Below are 13,431 nucleotides of genomic sequence, written 5' to 3'. Positions count from 1 at the left end.
TAAAGTCTCTCCTTTATGACAAATGTTCACCTGAATTTTTTCTAATCGGATTGACCGCCTTTCACTGTTCTTTGTTTGTACCGTATCTGTTCCACTATCCCATGTAAAGCCCTGAATTTACAGTAGTAATAACACGCAAGGGTAAGAAAAAGAATAATTTAGTATCTGTGAATGACCATTCCAACCAAAACCACAGAAGTTCAGACTGATAACGTCCAGAAATTATATGGCTTTAATACTTAATCATTAGGTACAGTTACAGCATAATTAGTTACTATTATGTACGTTAGCATTTGAAGATGCTGATATTGCAGTTTGGAAGGTAAAGACCTACACTGGTCTTTGGCAGACTGCTGTGCAATGAAGTGATGATTAAAAATATGTCATTCAATTTGAAAGGTATGTCTAATGCAATTAAACAGAAAAGGATCGTGATCTTCCTGCAACAGCTATGAGCACAAACCAGTTCCTTACAAGAGATAGACTTTACCGTTAATGAAATCACAAGCAATTGGAGTAATAAAGAAAAAGTTCTCCTTTCAATTAAAAAAACCAGACTGTGGCAATGAGTTTGGTACACAAGCACTTTGATGTTTAGAATCTTCTGCAGTAATGGCTACAAAGGCCATTTTATTGTTATGGGGGTAAAAAAAAGGTAGGGGGAAGTTATGATTAATGGCAGCCATTTCTCCATTTCTGATAGATGTTTATGTCAAAATAGTTTTCTGTTTACTTCTCTATCCTCATGCCCTCCCACTCCACAGAGCGCTGACTTATCTACCTCCTTCTCTTCCAATAATACTAAAAGCAAGAACAGAGGAAGAAAAAAAATCATTAAACATCACCGCTCACAGCTGGAATGGAGCCATCCCAGGGTGAAAGCCAAGATCTTGGAAATAAGGCTACTCAAAATTATTTTCCAAAACTACATTCAGTACCATTACTGCAACAACACAGATTTAAAAGTCTCTCTTGTAATCACATTTCATCACATTGCATGACACACATTATTTAATTTTAGATATCTGTCATATACTCTTCAGTTCTTTCTGACTACAGTTACTCTAAATTTTATTTTTACTACAGCCACTGACATCACATTTTGAAATTACTTAAGCTTTTCAGTTTATGAGTATTTTCTCCAAGTCCCCTATTCCTATATAGGGGAAGTGTTTCAAGTTCTTTCGAATTTATAACTGACTGCTTCCTTCATCATAATATATGGTTTAAAAACTTAGCCAGAAAAAAAAAAGAGCTAGTTTTAGTTTAGCACTTGCATCAGAGACAACAAAACAAGAGAACATGTCCACGGAGCAAGCAGATGGCACCTGAAGCCCAGAGGAAATAAGCACTTACCTTCAAGATTTCTCCATCCGCATAGAGCACATACATGGTCACTTCAATGTTCTTCTGCACGCTTTTCCCACCTCTTTCAAAGTCTCCCTTTTCTAATGTCAGGTATAAGTCATTGCGTATATCACCTACAGTAAAAGAGTGGAGTCACAGGCTTAAATTCAACACAGAAGACTCGGTGCCTGTGCGCAACATATTTTGATTCTGCAAATTATTTTCTGTGTTCTGCAAGACTGTGGCTGATGGCCAAATCATTCCAAGCAGCAAGTTAATTGTTAATAAAGATGAACATTTTAATATCAGTGCATAAAATCAGACCATTGTTAGTAATGCCTTTATTAAAGGTGAACTCGGAATCAATACTTGCTTTTATTGTGTAAGTGGAAAAGGAAAAAAAGACCTTCTACTAATTTGTCTAGTTACCTGATTTGGAAGTATCAGGGTAAGCCTGACAAAACATCATTACCATCAGACCTCCTATTTTCAATATATTTTAAGCAAAATAAGTATTTTTCTGATGATCAGCAGAAAATTCTGTTAGCTCTTCAAGTATTTTCCATATTTCCATAATTTCTTTTTATCATAACAACAAAATAAAAGCAGTCTTTCTGGAAACCTGATTGTAATTCAGTTCAGATGGATTAAGAAGGAATTATAAATATTTTTTTTTGCTACATTTCTGGCTAGCCTCTGGTATCCATATGCATGGATATAAGAAAGCGGGCAGTATGGATACTTGCCAATTTCTCACTACCTCATTTTCAAGAGCTTTCAGAGCAAATGACTATATTCAGAAATAGAAATTCTAGCATCTATCTCAGCATCTTGTTATCCTGAATTTCACAGATTCTAGCTCACTTTTTTTTTTTTTTTTAAGAATCTGATTTGGGAAACTCTGCTTTCAAAACTAATGCAGTCAATTGTAAAGTGTGCACCAAAAGGATAGCAGGTAGCACCTATTTTTCTGTAAGATTTAGTTACTGTCACTATTTCATGATGGTTCACTTACTACTTCTTTTTATTAACTTGCCGGAAAGGCAAACATACTGAAAGGCAATATATAAAGATACAAAAAATTAAAATAAAAAATTAAACTCTTTCAAGGCAAGTATTTTGTTAAGCAGCCTCAAGAGACTAAATAATGAAGTAATGGAATGGTTATCCAGCAAAGCAGAGACTCCTTGAATGTCTGATTTCTTCCACTTGGAGAAACTGATGCAGTTAAATCTGTTTATTAATCAGAAGCACAAAGAAATAGGCAGCATTTGCTTTCAGGCAGTGAGGGATATCCTTTTGTGTCTGTCAAAGAAGCACTTCAAATTCTTCTTCAAGTCTATAACCCCACAGAATTTGTTTCTTAATCTACTGTAGGGACAAACAATAGAAGCTTTCAGTCCTGCCTTTACTTTCATTTTTATTTCTGGAGATAAGGACAACTTTTTAAGCATGGAAAATACAGCTCTGTAGCTGACATTCAGTGCTTTTTGCTAGGGACTCTCTATGAATGGGAATCTGTATGCAAAATGTCCTCCTTTTTCCATCAACCTCACTCTCACTGTGGATTCACACAGAGTTGACTGCTTGAAACGCCTCACAGTTAGAGGTCTGAAAATGCTATGGTTCATTAATGGGGAAAAGATGACAGCAAGAGGCTGGTGAAAGACCTCAAATATTTGATCTGTTTTTTCTCATCAAAGAATAGTCATCAAATGCAAAACTCCACAGTCCACAACAACAGAGAAAATTATCTGTGCATTTCTCTTGCTGTTCAAAAATCAAGCTCAGCTACCTGTACGTTGACTATAGGAATATCAAGGAAATACAAAACTCTTCACAAAAGATAATTTAAGTGGGGACTTTTGTTTTGAAAATTGTCCTGCTTAACAGACTCCATCCTTTTTTCTTAGCAGTTTGCACATTGAGGAAAAAAGTTTCAATTTGTATGCTACAACTTAATAGAAATTAATTGTACTCACTATAATTAGCATTTTGGAGCTTCCTATTTATGACCTCTTTTCTGGAAGAGAGTCTGGCTACACAAAGTCCAATGACAGATTGCAAATAATTTTTCAGCCTAAATTAAAGGCAGCACTTGGTTATATATAGCATCTTATCTTCCATTAAGCTTAACAGGAGAGATATTACTGCACTAATTAAAAAAATGCCTTTGGGGTAGGGGGTAGAGGAATCTAAAAAACAGTGGTTTTGCATCAAAATGAATAAAAAAGAAGGAAAAAGGTATTTTAGTGAAGTACAATGGTGTACCTTCTGTTGTAAAAATATGGTCTATTGAATCTTATAAAAATAGAAAAGGTCATTACATATAGTAAAAGTAGGAAAGTAAACATATCTAGCAAAGACAAAAATCATTTAACTATCAGGTATGGAGCCCATCAGTTTCTTGAAAATTTGGAGTTTAAACTACAAACTCAAACACTTCTGTTTATTTCAGTGAAAATAACGTTACTACAAAGAAGTATCTCCTTTTCCCAACATATTAGTTAACTACATCTCCTGCTGAGCCCTCACGAGCCATTTTTTTCCTCCAACTGCTACTGTTTTTGAGGGGTTTGAGCTCAGATGCACTAATGGGCTGCACAGAAACTAGAGCAAATGCTTGAACACAGAGCAGTTTATTAAAAATTCTGAGTATGCAAATTGCAAGGCTAGAGAAAACATTCTGCACACCACCACACAAGTGCACTAACAGATAGCACAGTGCAGCTTGTGTGTTACTAAACAAAAAACGTGATCAGTATGATCAAGAGGTGATCCTTGTCAGCTCTAACACAGAATGACAGCTACATATCAAGTAAAAAATCTTGGCAGATAGAGCTTTTTCCATATTTAATTCCATTGTGTAAAAAAAAAAAAAAAAAAAAAAAAGATAAATAAAGAATTGTCTAACAAACCAGACAATTCATGCCCTCTGTGTGGCAAACTACTGTACAAACAGTACTGGCTCCGAAGTGACAGTAACTCTTGCATTTTGAGAGAAAAACAGCATGCTACTCCAACTTGGATCACTTAGGCCTTACATCTTCACAAATAGAGCAGTGCAGATTATAAAACTGGGTTAGCTGTGGCCTCCTATCATTAGTACAGGAATAAAAAAGTGCTAGAAGGCTAGTGGGTCAAAGTATTTATAGACTAAAACCTGCAGATGACATTTTAAGCTGAGGTCTGTGTTAGACGGCTGTCAAGGATGAACTGAAAACCTAATAAGAGGTTTCAGAATGGTATTTGTTCCAAAGTCCATCTCCCTACAATTGTTTTCAATTTAAAACAAAATGTAAACTGCTTTTTAGCATAAAATACGTGCAGTTCTAACATATGCAGTTACTAATCTTTATGAAATGTCTTGAAATACAGTATTTTTCACAATAATAAAAAAATGAATTATTTCTGATGTGTTATGCAGCTCTTCCTTTACCCTCCCTTCACCTTTATGAGGGTTTTGTTTTGTTTGTTTTAACCTATTTACAAAGCCTTATGTCAAATGTACAATTGTTTAAATTCTAAATCATAAATTATAGCTTTGGGGGGGTTTGCTTATATTGAAATGAAATCCTTTCTCATATCACCTGAAACTATTTTAGGAGTGGTGGAAAAGGCTACACAAGCCATATTGATTTTGTGTTTACAATATACAGAAATGTACTGGAATACTTCCAACTGCTTACTTATAATTTTCAAGGCTTACTAACATAACGTTTAGTTGTCCAATGGCCAATAATTGTCTAGTATCGATTAGAATAAGTAGAAGATTTATCCTGATAAGATTGGTAGGTTTTCACTAGAAGACTAACCAGTTACTTAAACTGGGATGTTGTAACAATTTAGAGAAACCATCTGCGTCGAATCAGACACTTTTTATTAAGGGATCCTAAAAGATTTTGTACAGCGAGGACAGGAATGGTCCCTCTTTTATACAGGTGAATACTGTGTCAAAAAAAGGTTACATAATTCACATAAATTCCTACAGGAGAAAGAGGCAAACAAATCTCTGACATCTTGATACTAGCAAACATGTTTTCTAAGAGGTCGATGTTCTATGACTTTGTGAACCTGTAAAGGACATGTAACATATCCCTGTAAGCTGGGGGAAAGTGGCAGCTCACAACATTCAGGATGTGCAGGCCTAGTTTCCAGTAACCTAGTAAAAGAACTGTATTTATCCAGAAAATCCTCACTGGATTTTTTAATACTGAAAGTTAAGTCTTACAATTTAAGCAGCTAAGGATATAAAAAAAAAATCTATCTATAAAAATTAGTATTTCTGTATGTATTTGTCCAATTTATTTACTTAGGGCCCAACACTGTGATATCCTGTCTACTCAACTCTCTAGCATCACTGGGTTTAGCATCTTTTTGAAAATACTGGCATTTTACAGAAGAGTGCCAATAAACCCCCAGGTGTGAATAGGCAAGAAGGACACTCAGAGTATCATCCACAATGGCTTATGAAGAAAACACAAAACCACACATTTACGTCCTATATATAAATGAACATCCCCAGAACTAGAGTAAATCAGCATCACCCCACAGACTGTAATGAAGTTACAGCAATTTAAACCAGAATCACACAGAATCATCTCGGTTGGAAAAGACCTTGAAGATCCTCCAGTCCAACCATTAACCTCACACTGACAGTTCCCAACTCCACCAGATCCCTCAGCGCTGGGTCAACCCAACTCTTGAACACCTCCAGGGATGGGGACTCCACCACTGCCCTGGGCAGCCCATTCCAACGCCCAACAACCCCTTCTGTAAAGAAATGCTTCCTAATATCCAGTCTAAACCTTCCCTGGCCCAACTTGAGGCCATTCCCTCTTGTCCTATCGCTTGTTACTTGGTTAAAGAGACTCATCCCCAGCTCCCTGCACCCTCCTTTCAGGTAGTTGTAGAGGGCGATGAGGTCTCCCCTCAGCCTCCTCTTCTCCAGACTAAACCCCCCCAGTTCCCTCAGCCGCTCCTCGTACGACATGTGCTCCAGACCCTTCACAGCTTCGCTGCCATTCTTTGGACACACTTGAGTAATTTAATGTCCTTTTTGTAGTGAGGGGCCCCAGCAAGTAACTAAAATTTTTGAGACAAACTATAAAACATATTTATATTCACAGATACTGTTATAATGTGCTTTGGCTATATTTGTTCTAGGTCTTTACAATGGTAACTGCTCTTCTTTCTGGCCAAGAGTACCATACTAATTCAGACATTCCCTTGATGGGCAGCTCTCCTCTGCAGTAGCTTTGGAGGCCACTGCACAAGAGCAGGGTGCCAGTACTTGGATCCTGATCTCAAAACAGCACACTACACCCTTACTTTAAGTTGTAACTTTCTCCAAATGAAAAACATGCAACCACTTCTGAAGTGCAGTAATTTCAACACAGAAGAGGTTAAACAGAAGGAGGCCCACAATCAGCTTTGTGATCACCACGTTATTTTTTCAAAACAAACGGACTAAATGAAAAAACTGACAAAGTGCAATTTATGGGAAGTGTCTCAAATGCTCTCTGGCCTTCTGGCTGACCATCATGGACTTGTTCTCAGTCACGTCGCAAAAGATTAAGAGTGCCAGGCCTCATACTGCCTCATTTTCCCTTGCTTTAATAGCGAGGTCACCTTTGACACTGGTGTAAAACTCTGCTGTATTGCGCACTGTATTACTACTTGCCTGTTAAAATTAAGAAGCCTGGTATGGCCAGACAGTCTCTGGGAATCATATTAGATCCATTTCAGCAGCTTATTTTTCTGCCCCCTCACCAGTCACTCACTAATTTTAAGGCCTATATTCTTGAAATAGTTAATGTATGCAACTGTTAACGTTATTGTGAATAATATTACAGCAGCAAGGGGAAACAGAGCTTTTATCTAGTGCTGTACGGCAAATTAAATTAACTTTCTTTTTTCTTCTATAAAGAGAACATTATGCAAGTTTAACTCTGTGTTCCTCTAGTTTTCAGTGAACATTCAATTGTTTCAAGGAAAAGGAACAAACAAAATCTTCTAGATTATTTGCTATTCATTGTTTGACCTCAATGTCTAGAAAAGAATTTATACAATGGTCGTTTTAAATTAAATTATTTCCCTGAAACAGTTTCCCTTGAGTATTGGGGAGTTGATTTTTAATATATTTTTTCTTATCTCCTCCAGCTTAGTATTTTAACTTTTATTTCTGAAAGTTTATTAACGACCAAAGTGGTTTTTATTCTCACTGTAAACACTTTTGGGGAATAATTATGTCTTTTAGTCTCATTGACTCTCTTGCCATGAACATTCTGAGAATAGCTGATGGATTTTGCCACGTCCGTTTCTTAATGTATTTTTTCCATGACTTTGTGCTCACTGACAGAACAGATGCTGAGATGTTTCTCACCTTTGCTACTGATTCACCTGTCATAGCTACTAAATTTGTATGAAACACTGTGGTATGAAGAGACACTGATAAGACAAAGTCCATGCCTCTCTGTTACCAAAGTTTCCCTATGATGTCATGATTTGCTATCTTTACCAATCCCCAACATTCCATGAAAGATATGAAAATGGGAAAAAGCAAGCAATAAGCAGACATTACACAGAAAAGCAGAAACTTACACCCAACTATCTTCATCTCTGCATCAGAAAGAAAGAGGAAAGAATAAAGGGAAGAAAGGGAGAGAAGCCAGGAAATTAAGACAAGGAGAGAAAAAAGAGAAAGAAACATCACTCACAAGTAGAAGATGAAGCATGCACTTTTCATCAGAGGATCAAAGTAAAAGACAGAATACTTATCAGCACATGGGGAAGGGAAGGGATGTCCTTTGGGGAACTGACAAACGCCATGCCTATGCAATAGATTTCTGATCAGCAAGTTCTGTATACAAATAAAGTTGCAATCCAAAAGGCAAGCAGCACATGCCTCATTGCTTTTATCTCTGGGGAGAGGTAAAATTGTCAGGATCAGATGGATGGCCTTAAACCCAGTACCAATTTAGAAAAGAAAAAAACCAAAGTACAAATGAACAAAACCCCACCATACATGAGGCTGGTTTGACTGAATCCCTTCTGATTCGGACAAAAAAAGATAATTAAAGTCTTTATGATGCTCTTCTCAGATCACAACACAGCAGGAAACAAAGAACATTTCACCTTTAGAAATGAAGACAGGCATGGTTATTCTGTAGGATATTAGTCTTGTTCTGCATAACCATGCAAGACATAAGCACATAAAGACCAGTTTCACTTTATTTCTTAATGATGACCAGCTACCACTTACATTGCTCATATCTGAGGGAGGGAAAAGAGGGCTTGGTACAGGAACTAATGCTACTGTTTAGAAAACAAAACGGGATAGGAAAACTGTGTGAGAAGTCACAGCTACAGAATTTTACTGATTGAGATGTGTACATGTGAAAGGATTTCCTATTAAAAAAGAAAATGTTAAAACCTATGACCAAGAAGATTCATTTAAAATTCTAGAGCTATTTACCTTTTTAAAAATAGATTTCTTGGTTCAGCAGAATGATCACTGCATATTTTAACAATGCTAGGTGATGTAGACTTTATTAATTTATTCATAAAAAACCATTTTCAGACCACACTGCCTTGAAAAACTGCATCCACTTGCAAAATACAAGTCATGAACTTTTTGTGCTCTTTTCTGAAAGAAGAAACCCTGTCTTTAATGAGAAAGAAAAAGTTCTGAAGCAAAGCAAGGAAAAGGTAGTTTGACAAAGACAATTAAAGCAGCAGACATGGTTGAGAACTGCTAACGTGCATGACAGGGCTGGTTTTCTGTTTGATTGCGTTTTTTGATTGTTGTTTCTTTGGTGGTTTTTTCTCCCCCCAGAATGAAATATTTTCTAACTTTAGACAATACTAGTAAAGCTAAGAAGGAATGTTTGACTCTGGCTGTAACAACATAAGCGCAAAGTAAATTGATATGCAATCCTTGTTCCTGTAGCTTGGCTAATCCACCTGAAAGATTACTTTACCCAAACATTCTACCCTGGACATCAGGGAAACTCAAAGCTCAGTTTGATCTACTGTTTTAAAAGCAAACAACAGGCAAATATCTGCTGTCACTTGAATAACGTCAAACATATTTTTATTTCAAAAAGAAATTGTAAGCAATTAGAATGAACACTGTTCGCTGCATCAGTGAAGTTAAATTATATTATAATCTCCTAATTTTTTCAGAGATTTCATTATCCTGGAAAACACCCAGGATAAACAAAATTTTTGTTCAGAGCACCACTCATGGCTACGTCTCTCTTCACATCTCATCTCTACTCTGACAATGTCCTAATTTGTCATTACAGTGAAAGTCTATTCACACTGGCTGCCTTTCTTTTCTTACCTGGTATTTAGAGACATTTACAAACTGCCTTTCTCCACAAATGTAAGTGGGTTTGTTTTGTTTTTTTTCCCAAATACAAATGCCTAAAGCTCTGCATCTAAATTCTCTCTATGCAGACCTCTTGTAGCCCCCTTTGAACCGAGAAGTTCTTGGTGTTCAGCACGTCTAGAGGCAGTAAGCATTTAATAGCAGAATGGTGGTCCTTTCACGTATTTGTTTGTATCAATATTTTGAGCAGATCTCTATATATATGAGCCCAAATCCAAACAGATGATCATGTTAAAATCCCTCTGTTTTCTCCAACAACAATTGTGGTTCCCACAAACAACATCAGCAAGCAACTGTGGTCTTTTGAAGAAAACCATTTGAAAAACTGATGGGCTGAGCAGAGCTGGGAGGATCACTGCTGTACCTGTATAGTGAGCCTTACAACGGGAGGGCTGCAAACATATGCTGTGGAATCTGGTTTTATTAGAGAAAGCAAGTTTGGAAATTTGAATTAGCTGCAATGAATAGAGAATTTTTGAAGTTTAGGGTAGGAGCTCTTTTTGCTTGAAGACTGCTAACCTGCTTGTTCAAGTCCTGGACAAAAGCATTGCCCAAAACAGCAAAAGTACAGGGAAGACAGCCCACTATGCCACTTGCAGAAAGAGGTTAGGGCCCAGAAAATGAAAAAACAATTAAGGGGAACAGTGAGCCCATAAAGCTATTCCTCAAGCTTGTTAAAATTAGGTGGTCTGAAGTACCTGAGGGACATCTCTATACATAGAAATGGAGGATAAAGCAATTCTTGCAGGAGAATCAATTCACTTACAGGTATGTAAATGCTGTTTTTGATGTTGACTTTTCTAGCTGTGATCTAGCTATTCCAGCTGACACATCCCGCTGTGATCTCGCTAACAGCAGATCACCCTGCAGCAGCTGTATCTGCATATCGACATGCAATAGTTAATCTTTTCTCTATTTGATTGCTTTGGCTTAAGACTGGAACTGCTATAAAGTCACTAAAACCTAAAATTTATAATTGGCTTTATAGCCCACATCCGCTGCTGCTCTATTATTTTCAAGTTCATTAGTAAATAAAACATATACTGTTTTGAATCCTTTTACTTTAGTTTCTAGAAATTCTTCCCACCTACTCCCTATTTTTATTTTGCTTTCTGAAGAGCCTCCATAATGAGGCTACAACAACTGCTTTTGATACTGATGTGTCAGTGCAGTCTTTCAAGTAATAAAATCTGATACTTTTCCCATTATGCTTTCATAAAATTTCCCATGTCTGCAAAGTCATCCTTGGTCTTGGTTATAATGCATAGCAATGAGGTAGTATTTCAAATGCTATACATGCAATATAATTAGTAAGCCCATTTCTTACTACACTGTAAAAATCAAGACAGTATAGTGCCAGGTTTCGTATCTATTGATTGCATGACTGGCTAGGTTCTGGTTTCCTCCCTAAATGAACTCTTGGCTGTGCTGTGGCTACCTCAACTTGTGCTGAAACAAGAAGCATCTCAAGCTGCTGCTCTAGAAGTAAGAAGTGAAGTACAGCAATGCTTCAGCCAAGAGGGTGGTTGCATGGACTAGGTGCTCTGTAAGACCAGCTGGAAAACCAGACAAGATTTGCAGCCTCATGTATTGCCAACCATTACAAAAGGATCATAACAACTCCAAAAATCAAGGTGGCAAAGTGGAAACTCTTTTTCCAGGCTTTGGATTATTGTGAAGAAAAAACTTAATGCATTTTAAAAGAAATGTCTCTATGCTTAGCACACATGAGGGATATCTCATATTGGTGGAGGAGGTGGGGGGAATATCGAAGCCATCTTTCCAGATCACCTTCTATACCTATGAATTTAACACCTTATATTACTATAATGTTTGTCGAGTAAAATGTTTTAGCATGCCTCGCTGAATCTGGTATTGGCATTTACTGATAAATAAGACAACTCTTCTATTATTGATCTTCAAGTAAAGCACACATCCCAGTGTCACTTGTCTAGGAGAGTATGAGAAAAAAATGTCCAATATTTTAAGATTAGAGCTGTTATGTTTACCTGGCATTATAACATCAGGAAAACCCAGCTTCCTGGTAACAGAAACGCCTCTGTTAAAGATCATTGGGTTCTCCCTTCGAATCTGCTCCATGTCGCCACGAAGAAGCTGAAGAGATATTATAAGTCCTGGAAAAAAACCAAAAATGTTCATTTTTCAGACCTAAGTATTAGATGTCTGTATATACAAGGCATGCAGGTAAAAGATTGCTTTGCTCCACAGTTATTTTAATATACATATATAAATACAGAGTTCTTTTCTCCCTCGGAGTACTTTAAAACTGAAATGGAAGAAATGAAACTGCTTTAAGGGATCAGTTAAGAGCGTAACATTAAAATACTTAATTTCACAGAGATGTCACAAGTTACAGTGAAGTACTTAGCATTATTTCTATTCATCACATAGAGCAGGTTCTAACACGTGTGAGTAATGCCACCTCCATCTGAACTACCACATCACACAATGCTGTAGAGTATCTCTAAAGTGCCTTTAATCCTGTTTAATACCACACACAAAAAATAAAACTCCAAGCATATCTGTTCCACTTGTTTCTTTAACTAGTTCACGGAGGAATATTGATTTTAATGAAATTCCCTTCAGTATCTCAACACATTTCAAGAGTACCAACCGGTCAAACTGACTTCAGCAACTAGCTCTTTCAGTGCCACCTTTTCTTTGGTATAGCAACTGAATAGCTCAGAGTACTTTCATGGCTAATCTTCAGTACAACTGCATGCTCTAGTTGCTTTTAATTTATAGCATACTACACCCCTAAAATGAGGATAATGTATTGGTAAAGTTACAAAGTCAAGCATTACGGTATCAGAAAATGCCAGGATTAAGCTCAACCATGCAAGCTTAGTCTCATCTGCTAAACATACGTTACCAGCTTCACCTATCAATGTGAATTATGTTCACATAATTTTTCTCAATCTTTATCTCATTCAATGGATGATAGTCTATAGTTCTTTCTATCGTCTCTTTTCACTCTCTTTGTTAGACAAGTTACTAGGGGAATGAAACCAGTAATATCATGTACCTCCCACTCACTTCCTGCTCTTTTCCCTTGAAATAATTTTCAAGCCTGTTTGTCTTCAGCCAAATTTGGCAAATAAATAGATATCTAGATAACATGAAAATTGTGTATGTTTTATGAATACTAGGAGTTGGGATGAAAAAAAGAGCATAAAGTCTTAAAATGAAGGAAAAGAAAGGCCAACCAGCCAGCTGGACAATCAGCATGTATGTACTCAAACGCTGCCAAAACATGGACTTGCAACTGTCCAGCTAAGTAGGCAGAAGAGAGCTGCAAAGCACTGCAGGGAAAACAGGCTTTATAACCATGTGAAAAATTCAAACCCTTTGAATACCATGTATGAGTGTACATCTGCGTGTGTATGTGCTACAGGACATACAACAGAACACAGGAGACAAGTTCATTAGAAATCAGTCCTGACAATTTTTCATTTTATATCATCTTTTGCTATTAAAAAAACCCACCCCAAATTAAAAAAATTCCAGCATAAAGGACTGGAGCAAATTTGGAAGTTCAGACCTCCCTATACCCCTGGTACTTAACAAGTAACAACAAAATTCATCTATTATCTATAAAAATCAGTCACTAGAGGTAATAGAATACATAATATATGCTGGAAAATTACGTATGTGATACACTCCCACAT

The 13,431-nt window shown here is 36.8% G+C and overlaps 1 protein-coding gene across 18 annotated transcripts in view; it reads right to left on the bottom strand.

Moving 5' to 3' along the window:
* The window catches only part of DOCK3 (dedicator of cytokinesis 3), a 220,784-nt gene that overhangs the window by 76,995 nt on the left and 130,358 nt on the right, over positions 1-13,431 (bottom strand). For all 18 annotated transcript variants that reach the window (XM_074836469.1, XM_074836479.1, XM_074836470.1 and 15 more), the window contains exons 14-15: positions 11,752-11,877; positions 1,357-1,481 (exon numbers count right to left, since the gene is read on the bottom strand). In XM_074836469.1, coding sequence (XP_074692570.1) covers positions 1,357-1,481; positions 11,752-11,877 — 251 coding nt within the window. The remainder of the gene's footprint in view (positions 1-1,356; positions 1,482-11,751; positions 11,878-13,431) is intronic.

This window comes from Strix aluco, chromosome 11, assembly GCF_031877795.1.
Source record: "Strix aluco isolate bStrAlu1 chromosome 11, bStrAlu1.hap1, whole genome shotgun sequence".
Taxonomy (NCBI): Eukaryota; Metazoa; Chordata; class Aves; order Strigiformes; family Strigidae; genus Strix; species Strix aluco.
The sequence above is the reverse complement of the archived record's forward strand: the minus strand, read 5'-3'. Positions and strand labels throughout refer to the sequence as shown.